Source organism: Equus caballus, chromosome 6, assembly GCF_041296265.1.
Source record: "Equus caballus isolate H_3958 breed thoroughbred chromosome 6, TB-T2T, whole genome shotgun sequence".
Lineage (NCBI taxonomy): Eukaryota > Metazoa > Chordata > Mammalia > Perissodactyla > Equidae > Equus > Equus caballus.
The window spans coordinates 83,929,579-83,945,538 of record NC_091689.1 but is presented as its reverse complement, the minus strand read 5'-3'; the positions used below and the strand labels follow the sequence as shown (position 1 = coordinate 83,945,538).

The following is a 15,960-nucleotide window of genomic DNA, read 5'->3' as shown; positions in this document are numbered from 1 at the left end:
AAAATCACACCAGTAGTGAAAATTGCAGGGGTTTTTCCTCTCATTTTGGAGGCCCAGATAAATCACTCTCTTCCCAAAATTTGAAGGAAACATTTGCTTTTCTTCTTCGCCAACACCGGGCTCTGTTCCCGCTGAACTGGGAGCAGGCAAAGCCCAGGAAAAATGCAGAATGCTCAGAAGCCCAAAAAAGATATTTTCAGACAGGTACAAGAGGGAGATGGGAGGCCAAGGATGCTTGGAGGGGCCTTTGGTCTACGCCAGATCTCACAGCCACCCCGGCAGCCCAGCCATCAGAGTCTCACATCTGGACATTGTACACATTTGCACTCAGATGCTATGAAGTTTGCTGTCTATACCTGTGTCTAAATTGAGCTTGGTTGTGTGTACACAGCCCCAAATATTTATTTTACCCCGAAACATCCTCTGTGCCTCCCCAAGTCTGCTAACCTGAGCCAGCCCAACTGCTTTCTTGCCCTGCCTAAGCTGGCCAGTTATTTAGCTTTGCCTCCTGAATCGAAACCAGACAGCAAACATGTCCGAGAGAACCTTTGGGAGGAAGAGAAGGATGGGAGGATGTCTTGGGGGGAAAGCCTTGCTCCCCACTTTAATGATTTGTTTCCAAGTTGCTCCAGTAGGTCGGGTTTCCGGCCGGAACCAGGGCTGTGGTTGGGCCGGCTTACTGCGGAGAAACCCCCCCCCGCCCCCCCCCGCCCCGCTTCTCCCTTACCAGCTAAATTTCTTCTCGAAGATCTGTTTTCCATCTTTTTTCCTCTTTCTTTGTCCTCCTCATTTCTCTTTATTTGCTTCTTTCTCTTTGTATTTTTCTTTCTTTCTCTTTTTTTCTTCAATTCATTTTTTCCTTCTCTTTTTCAGATCTTTTCTTTCTTCCTTAATTCGTTGTCTTCCTCGTTTCCCCTTTTCCTTCTTTCTCTCTTTATTATGCAATTTACTCTTTGCTCTTTTCTTTCCTCCTCAATGCTTTCCTTCCCGTTGACTTTTCCCCAAGCCTTTTTTGTTTTTCTCTCTTGCGCTGGGCTCAGTGGGGAGAGAGCCCCAGGCTCGGCCGCACCCCTCCCCAGCCCCGCAGCTCAGGCTTGGAGTTGATCTTCTCCTGCCTTCAGTCTTAACTCGGTTCCTCACAAGGCGAAGTATAGGGCTGCCAGCAGCCGGCGGCCAGGCCTCGGCAGTCGCCATTAGAGGGAAGGAGAAGCGGGCGCTGGGACGTTCCTACGGACTCAGATAGCTCCCTGAAGTGCCGGTTCCAGGGCTCAGGTATCTTAAGTTCCACCGCCCCACAGGAGCCTTGTCCACCAGGCCTGTCTTTGGAGGAGTCGCACCATCGCTGTCCTGAGCTCCAGAGATGGACGTTAAAATAGCCCCAATTTGAGCTCAATTGGTGTCCCCAAGGCTGGAGTCAGGGGAAATGAAAGAGTGGGGATCTGTCAGTCCCAGGAGGGGGGCAGATCCAAGGGGTCACCGTGGGCTTAGCAGCTCAAGGCCATGTCCCCGTGCACGCACGGGCACCTTTGTTCTCTGAGCTCTCAGACTGCAGCCCAGCCGGCCCTCCTTCAGTCCTGCAACCGCTGCAACCTCTGGGCAGGAATTCCTTGGTGTTTTGAATCTGTCTTTCTTCAAACCCATTGTGGACTTTGCAGGAGTCAGGGATGCAGGGCTGTGTGCGCAGAGATCCTCCCAAATCCCAAATCGGTGGTCTGAGTCAAGGTTATGGGTCTCCACTTTGTGCAGTGGGTTGAGGGTGTGTGAGGGGCTATGTGTGTGTGTGTGTGTGTTTGAGAGAGAGAGAGAGAGAGAGAATGATGCTTGCAGGAGAACAAGAGGGTGTGATGGGGAGGGTCTGGTCCCACTGACTTTCGGGGTCTGTAAGGGTGAGTCTCCAGAGCAGAGTGGACAGGACCCTCCTGGAGGCCTGGAAGGACTCCCCAAAGCTGAGTCCAAAGTGGGCCTCAGGAAGGATTGACCCCAACCTTTGAGCCTTATTTTGCCTTAGGCGGAAAGAAGCAGCCCCAGACATTCCTGTCACACATACCGGGCCCCAGAGCCTCTCTCTCCCCAAGCTCCCAAAGATCCTGAGATTTCATTCTATGGAAAGAACAAAACTTTAAGTTTTTTCAAAAAGGGAGGAGAAATCTTGTAAAACTTTTATGCCAAACAAAGTTATAAAAACTTCCCAGGCGTTGCCTTTTCCAAAGGTTTATATGAATAATAAAGAGTGTAGTCGCGTGCACACAGTTCTGGCAGAGATCTGAGCAGGAAGGGTTCAGTAAACAGCATTATCCAGCCCTGGGGCACCAGGAAACCCCAGGGGCTTCCCCCTTGAGGGAATATTGGCCCAGAAAGAATTGCCCTACAGATTCCTGAGAGGGGCGGGGAGAGGGAAGGGGGGGTGCCCTTGACTCCCTTGAAGTTCAAAGTTCTTCTTTGCCCTGGTGAGAAAAGCCCTCTTGCCTTCAGCCCACTCGAGAAATTAGCCCCAGCTAGTTTCCCTCTGGTTGAGAACTGGCTCCAGGTACCCCCAACTCTGTTCACCTTTCAGATGCCAGGTCTACAACTTCTTGCTCCCCCAAGGCGGAGCTCCCCATCCTCTCCATCCGGGACACCTAGGACCCTTGGGCTCTCTCTCAGCCCCGCTTGGTGGGGATTGTGTGAGCCCTCTTCCAAGAGGCCCTAGCATCGACCTTCCCCAACAACCTAGGGGTCTGAGGGACAAAGAAACCCCAACCCAAGGCTGGCCCCAATCCATTTCTCCTTTCAAGTCCCCCAGCACCCCCAAAGCCCATGGTGGGATGGGGAAGGGCCCAGAGTGCTCTCTCTCTCAGCCCACACCACTTAATACCCTTGTAAACTCCCACGTGCGCTATAAACTTGGATTTTTACAACCAACATTCCTCCTTAGCTCCAGGAAACTTTGAACTCGGCCTCGGGTTTATTTACTGGGGGAGGGGGGCAAGGGGGCTGGGGAGCCGGGAGCTGAGAAAGGTTGGAGGAGAAGAGGGGGAAAACATGGGGCAAGGGGGTAATGGAGCGGGGCCTGGGGTGTGTTGGGGGTGCCAAGACCTTCCACTGCGGATTTGTTTACTATTTAGGGCGGAAGCGTTTTCTAACACAGGCCAGACTGGGTCGTTAAGGCCAAAATGAAACTGGGTTTGGAGGCGCGGGGGGGTCGCTTTATGGCGGCGTCTAGACGAGGATCTTTTGTTCCCGAGCAGCGCGGTGGCTGGAGGGGATTACCCCGAGAGGTTAAGCCTAGAGTGCCCCCGACCGGCTAGGGGGGCTGGACATCCCGGGCCCAAGGTGGGTCTGTTTGGGGGACAGAGACCCCTTTTTCCTCACTTTCAGAGAGTCACCAAGGACTGGCAGTTTCCTGGGCCTGGGTCACAGAAGCCTTTGTTTTTCTTTCACTATGACCCCCGCCCCCCTTCAGAAAACCCTTCTGCAACTGGGGACCTTTTCTGGGCTGCACATTTCAGAGAAAGTGGTAGCTGCGGGATTTAAATATTTTTCTCCAAAATCAGGAGCGATTTTGGAGATTCATATTTTGCTTTATAAACAGGTCTTTTCTATAGAGTTATCTCCATCTTATTTTATTGGAAATATGTCTGGCGGCCCAATATTCCTTGATGTGAGTGGATAAACACCATACCTACAGAAGTTTCTCATAGGCACACATGCACACACACACAGAGGATGCTCAGTTGCATCCCTGCCGACACTCACTAACACTGCCTGTGGTTCCACACCACAGAGGACACAAGCCCTAGATGTCCATGTCCTTAGGTTTACTCCATACTACAGGCAAAAGCGTACAGATAATATTCTTTCTCGTGCACCCATAGGCACACCGACAAATAAAATATTCGTGTGCAGGCACATGAGGAAATTGTGGGGCCGCATATATACACCAGTTTGCAAGTTTTGTCTCAAGACTCACATTTATACATTAGAGATCCAGACACCTAAGCTGCAAGGATCCCTGTCATGGAAAACAGTGACAGAATCTAGACGCACAGTCAGTAGTCATGCTGCCTTTTTCTTTCATTCAACAGAATTGTATTGACACAAACATTTTCTTTGAATTACACAAGAACAGTTCCAAAGAGAGGGGAAAGATGAGAGAATTGGTTCCAAATCTCTGCCCCTCAATAACGAATTTGGATCAGAGACTGCCAGATTTGTCCTCACTGAAAGCACTGGAGGGACCACGGTTATCTTTATACAGCAGAAATACGCATCAAACATAGATGGGTGTGGCGACTGTCCCCACGGTCATCTCCTTCTCTAGTGCCCCACCCATGCCAACCTCTTACGAAACAAATCTCTAGGGCTTTCTACTCTGGGAGACCCAATGTATAGACATCAGGGTGGCCCCAGCCTGTCATCTTGTTGTGTCTGGAGGAGCCTGGCCATTTGTGCTTGAGAGGAAGGGGCCCAGTCCCACCTTCCCACCCTCAGGGGCACCCGCAGTGAGGAAAGGGAGGGGGCTTGTTTCTCCTCCCCTCCCCTCCTTCCTTCAAAACTGTATATAAAAATTCCAATACAGTCTTCTCATGGAGAAAAAAAAAAAAAAGGAAAGCCCTACCACCAACCCTACATATTTAACTGTGACAGACGGAGACATCTGGCGGGAGGGCTCTTGGTGGAGCCAAGAAAATTCCTATAAATTTAAATTCGATGATGGTTACAATTAACTCAACAACAAATGTGTACTTAAACGGAAAGCGTTTCTGGGCGTTTGGACGCAGCTCCAGCTGCACGTGAGAAAGAAAGGCTATAAGAGTAGCCAGGGAATGTCCTCAGCTTGAGGGCGGGAGGAAGCTACCGCCACGCTCTGCCCCTGCCAGTGGAGAAGAGGGTGCAGGCTCGCCAGCTCGGCCTACCTCGCCTTCACGTGCCTGTCCTCATGGCCGGGCTCTGCCCGCCTGCCTCCTCCCCCGCCTTGGGAGCATTGAGCGTTTTAAGAGGAGAGAGGCTAATAAAAGGGTCAAATAAAATCATAATATTGAACAGAATGAAGTATCTTTATTTGCCACACAAAAAAATTCACAGCAATCCCTCTGGGATGGGAGCAGGGTGGGGATTGCACATGTACAGACGCACACACGCACATGGAGAGAGATGGGTGATTCGAATCTCATTCCAGGCGGGTCCTCCCCCCACCCCCTCTGGGTAGAAAGAAACGCTTGTGAAATGTATTTACAAAAATTCAGGCTCCAGCATGGAGGAGGCGCCCAATACAATCTCCCTCCTGCCTGTCTACCTCCACCTTTTTTTTTTTTGTCTCATAAGAAAAAAAGGAGGTAACAACTGCATCGACTATAGCTATAAATCCATGGAGTGGGGCACAGCTTGGAAAAAGGTTAGGAAACCTCAATGCACCAGTTAAGAAATTTCAAAGGAAGGTCTCTACACGTTCACAGGGAGAACAGCTAGGCTCGGGCGGGGCCTGGGCGCAGACGGAGGTAGGACACGGACTTTGCACACCTAACACCAGGTCGAAGGTACAGAAATTTCACAGCAAGGCGGGACCACATTTAGCTGCCCCCTAGCAGTGGGGCCAGGTGGGGTAGGGGCGGGAAGCCCGCGAGGCCTCCCCTCGCGGACACGGCGTCTTAGCAGATCTTTACACTTGGGCAAAGAAGGCTTTCAGTTCGAGGATTGTTCGCTCAAGCGCCCACTCCTCTCGCCCCTCCCCCACCCAATCCGAGCGGCAAGACAGCGTCGCGAGGTGTGTTTTCTTTTAAATAAAGCGTTTTGGCTTCGGCGCCAACGGAGTCCACTCGCCAGGGGTCAGACACTTCCCTTCACCCCCTTTCAGGCCCGTCCTGTCCCCTAGCGAGAGTCAGCCCGAAGGTGAAGGAGGTTCCGGAAAGAAGTGCGGGCAACGGCAGTGGGGGCCAGCCCTGGCCACAGTCCAGTTTTCCACCCGCAGAAAGAAGGCGATTTAGAAAATAAAAAATAAAAATAAAATAAAATAATTTCCCCCTTTCCCCTCCCTCCCCCAAAAGGGCCCGGTCTGCGGTTACAGCAGAGGATTTCCCGAGAAATACTGCAGCCGGTCTCTGCTTAGTTTTTTTTCTTTCATCCTTCTGTTCTGAAACCAAATTTTCACTTGTCGGTCCGTCAGGTTCAGCATCCGCGACAGCTGCAGCCGCTTCTCTTTGTTGATATACACGTTGAAGAAAAACTCTCGCTCCAGTTCCCGGATCTGGAATTTCGAATAAGGGCAGCGCTTCTTGCGGGTGCGGGGGGCGTCTGGAGGGGAGGGGAGGGGGCAAGTGCGAGGAGGGGGGAGAGAGACACGTGAGACCCAGGCGACCCCAGCCCGCTGAGCTCTCGGCGGCCCTTCTCCCAGCCCCACCGCCAGCCGCCCTCCCGCCAGGCCGCCGGCTCTCCGCGGGGCAGCACTGGGGGAGCCGCGACCCCCCTGCCAGGTCCAGCTCGACCCGATCGCGGGCCACCGCGGGGCCCGCGCCCCCTCCCTTCGGGCGAGCGCCGGGGCGGACGGAGTCTGGGGGAGAAGGGAGGCGGTCGGGCCCAAGTGCGTCCTGGTGGCCCCCGCCTGCTCAGCCGCGGTCCTCTGCCCCTTCCTGCGCTGCCTCCCGGTGGCTCTGCGAGCCCACCACCCCTCCCTCAGAAATCTAGGGCAACCGCGGAGAACAGGCGCCAAGAAGTGAGATCAGGCGGGAGCAGTGGGGAGGCGGGGAGGAAGCGAGCGAGCAGGCACCAGGGACACCGGAGAGCCCAGACCGCTTCCGGGGGCCCTGGCGCCCCGGGACGCGCGGCGGGCCGCGCCATCCCCGCTAGGCCGGCGCTGAGGCCGCGGACCGCACAGAAACGCTGAGACCCCGGCCTGGAGCGGAGGGGAGCCCCGAGCTGCCTCTCCTCAACCCCCTGTCGCCGCTGACCCCGGGCTGCTCGCGGTTCTGCTCGAGGACCCGCCAACACATAGTTTGAACATTTCAAAAATAGTTTTTAAAAGAAGCAGAGCAGCCCTGGCTGGCCTCTCCGGACTGAGGTTCTGCTCCGTCGCCTCTCTCCCCCACCTCTCCCCCTCTCTGAGTTTCTCCCTGTCTTTCCCTCGCCCTCCCCTTTCTCCCCCTCCACCCCTCCCCTCCCTCCCACCCCCCGGCGGCCCGGCTCCCCATCCTTCCTTAAATGCTCCTCTAAGTTCACGATCAAAGTTAATATCGCCCGCGATGGTGGCGCTTTTAAAAATTTCACAGACCGAGGGAGATAACCGGGAGAGGGGTTCACCCGGCTTTTCCAAAGAGCCCTTTTCCCTCCCTCCCCACCCCTTCTCCATCGTAAAAAGTCGAGTCGTTGGGAGAGAGGGCTTTGTAGGTTATAATAAAATCCTTTGAATGCTTATAAAACTCCACATAAAATCGGACTGACCCAAAACACGAGGCCGTCCCCGCTCCCCTCGCCTCCCCCCTACCCTCGCCCTCCCTCTCGCGCTCCCTCCCTCGCTGCCCGCCTGTCCGCCCGGCCGCTGCTACCTACTGGGGGCGGCTCCCTTGGCCGGCTCCTTGGCCGCCGAGTGGGCTGAACCAGACGAGCTGGGATTCGTGTTTTCCTCCTCGGCCTCGGCCTCTGCACCGGCCTCAGCCCGGGACGCCAGTCCCGAGGCCGGGGGCGCCTCGGGCTCCCCCTTGGCCTCGCCCTTGCCCGGGCAGGGGGGCTCGGCAGGCGCGTCGCCGCCGCCGCCGCCGCAGTAGGCGTTGTCGAAGAAGCGGTCGAAGGCTTGAGGCAGGACGCTGTTCTTGTTGACTGAGGAGTAGAAGCCGGCGGGGGCTGCGTGCGGGGCGCTGGGGTGGTGGTGGCCGCCGTAGGAGCCTTCGTTTTTCATGAGGATCTCGGTGACGGTGGAAGGAGGCAGGCACTCCCGGTGCATAAGCTCGTCGGCCGCCGCATAGCAGGAGGAGTAGCTGTTCCGGTGATGCCACTTGCCGGATGGCTCCAGGCCGTAGGAGACCTCCCGGACCGGGGGCACTTGGGCCGAGTAGGGATAGGAGATCTGACGAGAGGGGGCCTGGGGCAGGAAGGAGGAGACCGTGGAGAACTCGGGCACGTAGTAAGTGCAACTGGGGAGATAGAGGTTGGAGGCGCAGCTGCCTCGCTCGCCGAAATCAGCGCCCCTCTCCTTGCGCGACGGCGAGCAGAAGTTGCCCAGGTTGACCGAGTTAAACATCGTTCTCTTCTCCTGCCGGCTCCAGATGGAGGTTTTGGACCCAGTCTAGCGAGGGGGGAAAATTTGGGAAGGCGAGATGACGCGTTATCCGTCTTAGTCTCTCTCCTGGAGCACGTGATCCAAAGTAGATATTGTCATATATCAGTTCCGAGCACTTCGCAGACGTAGGAGGGGTTCTCTCTTAGGTAAGATGGGGACCTTCAGGCGATTGGTTTGCAAACACCGCAGAAACATTATGAAAATCAATTGCAGATTTGTATTCGTTTTTCTCTCCTCACTCCCCTCCTCTCCATTCCACAGAGCGAGCAAAGGAGGAGAGAGAGTTGGGGTGGGGTGGGCGGTGGGATGGGCGGGGGCGGTGGCTGGGAGGGGGTAATTGTATTTTTTTCTAGCTGCTGCTCTCTTTTCCCCAGGATTGGGGGAAGGAGGAGGGCTCTCACGTATGGGGGGTCTTGCCTCCTCCCCGTGATCAGCCTGAGACTAGGGTGGGGATGAGGACTCTTCCCCCACTGCCTGATTCCGACAGAGATGTGAATCCTACCCCCACCTCTCAGGAACTCTTACCCGCCAACCCGCAGAGGGCCAGCGCCAGTATAGAAGAGTTTGAAGAAGTGGCTTCTCTTCCTGACCAAGGCTGGGTGTCATCGAGACTCCCTTTTCCCTTTGGAGAGACTCCCCAGAAGAGCAACTGAAGTTTCCCAAAGGTGAGGCAGCCCAGCAGCAAGCTAGTGTCCCAACTTTGTCTGGCTCGCTGTGCTGCCGGCGGCTAGGGACTCAGATTAGTCATAAACCAGTGGTAAGCAGTGAGCCAGCCGCCCAGCCGGTGCCTGGTGAAGTCTGGGAAAAACCTTCTCTAATGTTGTGTTAAATATTTAGTATGAGAGAGTGGCCCTGGGTGAATATTTCATGCCTGCCTTTATTGTCAATCAATGCACAGAAAGCTACATTCACTGTGGATTTTTAAGTCTCAAACTCCAAAGAAAAAGGTTGGAATGAGAGCCATGTATCTGCTCTATTGGGGCCCTTTGGGTTGGGGGGTCAGCCTCAGCTTGGGGGCTAAAAAGAAGCCCGGTGTCAGGGTCACGGAAGGATACAGTGAGGGGTCTGAGTTTGAGGCTCCTATCCTTGAATGATTTGGGGGCTGTGAGGAGGGTGGTGGGGCCAGGTATGACTCTTCAGGACAGACCAGGAGGGCAATGGAAGGGAGCTGAGGAACCTTCCCCACTCCCTAGGGGAAGTCCCCACTGGCCCTGCTTCCAGGGGCTGCAGCCAGGCCTGGTGCCTCTTTCCTGTTTCTCAGCCCTCCCCTGCCCTCCCTCAGGTCTGCCAGCCTCCTGGATGGCTGCAGCCCAAGGAGTGGACTCAGTGGTTCTGCCCTCGCTTGCCTCACATCCCTCCAGATGCCGCAGGACACATCTGGCCAGCTGAAAATCACTCTATTGAAAGGTTCTGGACTCGGTGCCAGAGCAACCGCCAGGAGCAGAAAGCAACCTTGGATCCAAGGAGGAGCTGCCAGGGCACCATTTGTTTGATTTGTTTGGGTAGGAGGGGAGGAACTGAAGCCCTCAAGGATTCAGTCCATTGTGCTCTCAGGGAAAGCCAGAAATGGCCCAAAACCTCTTTACATCCATAACTCTTGGTTAAAGTTGGTTTCCACTTTAAAAATATTATTTGAATTTGATTTTCCTTGCTGAACTTGATGAGGTACTGAGACCCCAAAAAACCAGATGGGGAAGCCACAAAAAATGGTAACTTGTCCCTAAATACAGCCCCCCAAATCCATTTCTTCACAACCCTCTGGGTTCCCCCCAAATTACCTCAGGCTTTAGAGCAACACCTGAGGTGAAGCCACCTCGGCCATGCATCCCAGTCTTCGGGTGGCTCTGGAATACCCAGGGACAGGCCGCTGGCACCCCCTACCCATTCTTTGCTGGGCACTGCTTCCTGAGCCCTTCCTTAGTCCTAGTCAGATCTTAACTGAGGGCAGAGAAGAACTAGATTGGGGCTTCGCTAAAGTGTGAGACTTCTCTGTCGGTAAGGGGTTGCAAGAAGAAAAATCTGTTGCTTTTCCTCCTTCCTTTACCCCTTTTTATAGAGTGAGCTGGGGCCAGAATTTTTAATTATAATGATGGGGAACTATGGACTATGGCTTTTATGGGGTTCGTGCTGACATCATTAAGCTTGAGTTTATTGGAGGCAAAATGCTCCCCAAACAGTGATAGGAACCAGCAAGAGGCACCCACATCCCTTGCAGATGTGTGGAGGGGCTGAATCTCAGCTGTGGCTTTCCCCACTTCCCTTCAGGGCCCAGCCTCCTTCCCGATCCTGGCCTCTAGGGCGATGTGGGGCCCAAGCCCCCAAGGCGAATTCTGTACCGCCAGGGCTGCCAGTGGGGAGGGGGTGCGCTTCCTGTGAGGAGACAGCTGTGGGCCTAAGCACTTGAATTTGACCACCAAAGTTTATTCCAGGGCCACCATAAAAGTGAGCCAGGCGGCTGCAAGAAGCTGCTGGCGGCTCTATTTCCTTGAAACAAAAAAGAAAGGTAAGAAAGAATGTCAAAGGAGTTGATGTCCAGGCAACACTAGGGTCACCCAACAGAGGCTTCTGAGAATTAATATTCTTCCCCCTGAAAGCAAGGCACAAAGTTCAATTTTTTTTTTTTCTAGTTTTGGTCTGACTTTGAACTTTTCAACAACTTTTAAAAATCCCAGCAACTGGAGATTGCTACTGGGGTCAGGGAGAGAAGGCCCCAGCCGTTGAGGTCAGCGAAGCATTGATTGGCAAAAAAAAATGTGCATGGGATGGGCTAGTGGCCCCTGCCTGACTCTAGATTCAAGGGGCTCTGCAGTATAGACTGAGCTGCCTGCTCCAGGCTGCCCCCCAGGGCATCAGTGCCTCCCTAGACATAAAATTCATCATGGCCCCAGATTGGTTCCCAAGAACCCTGGCATGCTGCACTCCCTGGGGTGGAGGCGGCTTTTTTCTCTTGTCTCCTGGGTGCCTGTGGCCCCTCTGCTGTCCTGGAGTCTCAGCTTTCACCCGGAATTCTCTGCCCCGCGCGGCTATCCTGCCTGTCCCACTGGCTCTTGGTGACTTCAGTCAGCATCGCCTGCCTGCCTAGCTGCTAGCAGGCAGCTGGGGTCTGAGCAGCTGCCACGTACTCTGGCCAGGGCCACGACAGACTACAGCACCCTTCCCGTCCCCACTGGGACACCACAGGCAGCTCCAGAAGGGGTCAGTAACTCCTGAATGTGGCTCAGGAGACTCCAGTGCAGCACCCCAACACAGCCCTGGGCCACCTTGCCGCGGGTCCACCTTCTGCAGCTGCTCTGGACTCTAGAGAGCAGATTGTGTGTGGTGGGGAAAGGAGCCCACCCTACAGACCTTGAACTGGGAGGCAAAGCCAGGGAGGAGGAAGGGGGCCTTTAGAATTCTGGTGGACTTGGACTGGAAGTTCAGTTGCGAGTGGAGTCCCTAAAACGATAAGCAACAAGCGCGTGGACACCCTCATCGGTTCCGAGGCTGAGCAGGCAACGGTGAGCCCTCCTGAGAAGTCGGCTTGCACATTTTGCACATTTCTCTCCCTTAGAGTAATACCGCTGCGTTTAATAATCCCTCTAGTGTGCTTGGGGATTTTCAGGCCAGCGGTTTATACTGCACCAGGTACACCTCCCACCCCCAGCCAGGGAACTAAGAGGCGGTAGGACTGCCAGTTCTCGGCCCCCATTTCTCCTTAGCCCCGGCCATCACCTCAAGCCCAAGGCCCCAAGTCAGGCCACGCAAGCTGGTGGACGCTGCTCCGTGGTTCCCCAGGCCCCCGGACTGGATGGGGGGAGGGAGAAGGGCAGCTCTTCCGCCCCCGCAGCCCCACCCACTTTCCTCTGTAGAGGGATTGTCCCAGGAGGCTAGCGAGTCGACCCCATTTCTCCCCATAAAAGTCCCATTTTACGAGCCAGTTTCACTGGCCCCCTCACAAATGCTCTAAAATGAAGGAAATGTCTTAAAAGCAGTCTGGAAATGGAGCCGCTACCATTGGACCTTGTTTTCCAAACTCAGTTGCAGCAGCATAGAAAATGCCTTTTCTGGGCAAGATGGCCCTCCTGGGCCACCCGGATCTCTGGCCTGGCCGCCGGGAGGATGCTGGGTTGGCTGAAGCCGCCATTCCCTGGCTTTAGCGCCTACTTAGGCTCGGACCCAGTCCGTGCAGATCAAAGTGAGCTCGTGGCATTTTTATGAGATCAACTTCAGTGCCTCTTTACTTGTAATCAGACGCCTGGGTCGAAAATGCAAAAGGGAACAGCCCATCAATCCAAAAAGGAAAAGGAGAGAGAGAGAGAGAAAGAGAGAGATGTGGAGTGAAAAAATTCAGGTGACACATAGCAAGATTCTGGTCACTAACAAAAAAGATCCTTTGCCTGCAGCAAGAATGGTTTGTAGGTCTGTCCCAGCCTCCAGGCCCTGCCGTCTGCCTGCACATTTCCCACAATTTCCCGGAGCCAGGAACCTGACTCGCCTGTGTTCTGAAGCTTGATCCAAAACCTTCCACAGTGTGACACTGTACATGGGGTGAGTGTGGCCGCCTGCATTCCCTTGCCCCATTGGGGAAGTCGCCTTCTGCTCAGGATTTAAAAGTCTCTCCCATTTTGCTGCTTTCCTGTCTGCAGGCTCTCTGGTCACTACAGCCAGAAGTTGAGTTATAGGAAGATTCACCAGAGATTTATCGCCTGGCCCCAAACTTGGAGAGCCTCGTTGTCATAAACAGCCGTCTATTGTCTAGACTTTTATCTCCGGGTATGGATCGTGCATTACTGAGGCTCAGGAGACACGGGCCTGGCTCTGTGGGGTGTGTGCACAGCCAAGTGCTTGGTCCCCCTCCCCCGAGGGTTTCTGTGGGTAGGTCTAGGAGGGCACAGCAATGTGTGTGTGCTCCTGGTGCTGGGCAGGTACACCTGAGTGTCCACGGGTGGAGGCTCGGGATACGAAGGTCCCTCTGTGCCTGGGAACATTCTGGTGCATGTACTTGTGCATTGGGTGAGAATTTGTCACGGTATGCTTTGTTTCTGGGGCATTTTAAGTGTTCCTGTCTGGGCTTTTGCGGGTTTTATTAACCTGCATCCGCTTGGCCTGTTTATGTCCCTCCGAAGAAGATCATCTGGTGTTTTTCAATATTGGGGCCCATTGTGTGTGTGTTTGGCTTCTCTGAAGACGTGGGCTTGGGCCATACCTTTCCAGTCCTGCTCCCTCAGATTCCTCCACCCACCTGCAGTCAACCTCAACCTCTGCCCTCTCCAGAGCATCTGGCCCTGCTCCACTCCCTGCAAGTCTCCAAATCTCCCAAGTGGCTCCCAATTTTCTGTCGCAGACACAAAACACATTTTTGCAGGATGAGGTCTGGCTATCTCTGTCCTTCCCACACTAGGGGGAAATGTCCCAGCTCGCAAACGTCCTCACATCCCGGGGCTCCCCCTTCCAAGAGCTGAAGGGGACATCAGAAAGGGCCTCCCCAGTCCATCTGACCTTTAGAAATGCTCTCCACAGAACTCTAGAAAACGCCAAAGAGGGCCTGCTGCTCTCTCTCTGGGGCTTCCTGGCAGGACATGTCCTCACCCTGACCACCCTCTCAGCCCTTGAGCCCAGGCAGTAGGTCATTTGCCCAGATTAAATGTCTGTGGGAGAGACGCTTATCACCTTAGATCTCGGGGGGCACATGCTGGTTTTGAAAGCCAGGGTCCTTAGACACCAGCAGGAAGAATCAAATCCTCCCCCTTTGTTTTTCATTATCAGAACACAGGCTGGGAGGGCTCCCGGCAAAGAGGCCTGGGAGCTCCACTGACCACCCCTACTGCTCCTGACTGATCCCCTCTGGGCCCCAGGCGCCACTTCAGGTCCCCGAGAGCCCTTAGGCACCCTCAGCCAGGTAGGAAAAGGGGGAGGGGACTGACCCCAGAGGCTGGTTTTCCAGTCGAGAAAGGTGGAGGTGAAAACAAACTAGGCAGAATCAGCTTTAACCAGAAGCCCCCATCGTTGCTTTCTGAGCATCAGTCCTTTTCCTTGCCATAGACTTCCCATTTTAAAAGCGATGATTAGGACTAAAAAAGGCTCCATGGCGCAGAGCAGGCAAAAACAAGCTGTGAGGTCCAGGGGAAAAAAGAGGTGAGCCCTTTGCAGACACCCCGACACAATATTCACTCTCTCTCTCTCTCTCTCTCTCTCTCTCTCTCTCTCTCTCATCCCTAGTGCTACCCTGGAGGAAAAGGATCAAGGATTCCACTTCAGGCTCCTCTCTCCGGGCGTCTTTGGTTTGGCGAGCCTGCCGGCTGCCCAGAGCCCAGGCCGCCGCCGCCGCTGCTCCGGAACTCCCTTTCCCTCCAGCGCGCCGCCTCACTCTCGCCGTCTCCCTGCCTCCCTCCATCCTACCGCTGCCCCAGCTCTCAGACCAACAAATATCTAGTATACTTGTTTCTCCGCACCCAAGGCCTCGGCTGAGCCGGCTCAGCGCTCTGGGATCGCTGCCGGATCCCCGGGTCCTTGCGCGGGCGCCCTTCGCTCCCACTCCTGCCGGCGGCAGGCTCTTCCTTTACTCGTTGCCGGGTTAAAATGCTTCTCTCTCGCTTTCCTGCCTCTCCCCCTTTCTTTCCGCCTCTGGATGTGAGAAATAAATTAATCCAAGCCTCCTACCCCATCAACCCTCCCCACTCGTGCTGCCTCACTTGTCCTCCTTACCGAATGTACCGCCTTGTTTTCAGAAGGAAATCTTAATAGACATTTAAGCTGTAAATGAACTTTTTCTTTGTGACGGCTAATTTTCTCTCAAATTTACACCCTGCTCCGTTTCGTGGTGAAATAGCAGGGAGTTAGAAGTCTGCTGTAGAGGAGGAGGGGAGTGGGGAGCTCAGGGTTACAGGCAGTGGCGAGAGAGACGCAAGATCGAGAGATAGAGAGAGAAAAGAGGCGTCGGCAAGGGGAGAGGAGAGAGAGGAGGGAGAGAGAGGGAGGGAGGGAGAGAGAAGGAAGGTGGGAGGAAGGGAGGGGGCCCCAGCTGGCGGGAGCGGAGCCAGAGAGAGAGAAAAGGAGAGAAAAGTTTCCGGGAGTCTTCATTAGTTGACTTCTCTGTCCGATGCTTCTTCCCCCAGTCAGTCGAGCTCACTCCTAATAAAGGAAGAGAGGGGTCTTTTATTTTTAAGGCCCCGAAGAGTCCAGTGTTTACAAGACCAGAAATGCCACGGCCGCGTCCTGGCAGAAAGAAAGGCTGAAATGGAGGACCCGACGTCTTCCTTATAAGGTACGTTGCTAACTTGACCTTCACTTTGTCATGGCGCCCCCCGCCCACCCAGACTGCTAGAGGCCGCTAGGCAGAGCGACCCGGCTTCTGCCTCCCTTCTTCCTCTCTTTCTCTGTCAAATCTCTTTCTTCTTTCCTTTTTTCCATTTCTCTCCTTTTTCCTTCTTTTTCTTCCTTTTTCCTACCTTCTCCTGTTTATTTCCGTCTTTTTCCCCTGCTGTTCCTCTTTCTGCCCCTTTTCTTTCACTCATTCCTTTTATTCTGGCCTGCCGGTTTCATGGTTTCCCTGGGTCTGTCTCACTGGGGTGACTCTATCGCAATCTCTTTCTCTCTCTCTCCTGCAGCCTTCTGGTTTTTTGAATCCCAGGAACAAGAAAAAGTATTTTTAATATTCTCCCCATTACTACCCCAGCTGACTTCCACAGCCCTAGCCTGGCTTCTGACCCATCCAGGTGTCCCTGAGGAAGAGG

General features: G+C 54.4%; 1 protein-coding gene and 1 long non-coding RNA gene across 3 annotated transcripts; one reads left to right on the top strand and one right to left on the bottom strand.

Moving 5' to 3' along the window:
• Positions 1-5,020: 5,020 nt before the first annotated feature.
• Positions 5,021-8,331, bottom strand: HOXC11 (homeobox C11). Its single transcript, XM_003365248.5, has 2 exons — positions 7,522-8,331; positions 5,021-6,270 (listed from the first exon to the last, which is right to left on the bottom strand). The coding sequence occupies exons 1-2, from the start codon at positions 8,207-8,209 to the stop codon at positions 6,038-6,040; spliced, it is 921 nt and encodes a 306-aa protein (XP_003365296.3). The 5' UTR covers positions 8,210-8,331; the 3' UTR covers positions 5,021-6,037.
• On the top strand, positions 8,173-14,991 carry LOC138924689 (uncharacterized). Of its 2 annotated transcripts, XR_011439768.1 has the most exons (7): positions 8,173-8,394; positions 8,764-8,913; positions 9,531-9,957; positions 12,631-12,775; positions 12,874-13,000; positions 13,994-14,126; positions 14,447-14,991. It is a non-coding gene; the product is annotated as an uncharacterized lncRNA (long non-coding RNA). The 2 variants fall into 2 exon arrangements; XR_011439767.1 differs by lacking the exon at positions 13,994-14,126.
• Positions 14,992-15,960: the final 969 nt, after the last annotated feature.

Coding starts and splice junctions, on each gene's coding strand:
- HOXC11 (XM_003365248.5), bottom strand. CDS start 8,209: ATGTTTAACTCGGTCAACCTGGGCAACTTCTGCTCGCCGTCGCGCAAG. Junction 6,271..7,521: donor GGCCAAGGGAGCCGCCCCCA/GTAGGTAGCAGC, acceptor CCTCCCCTCCAG/ACGCCCCCCGCACCCGCAAG.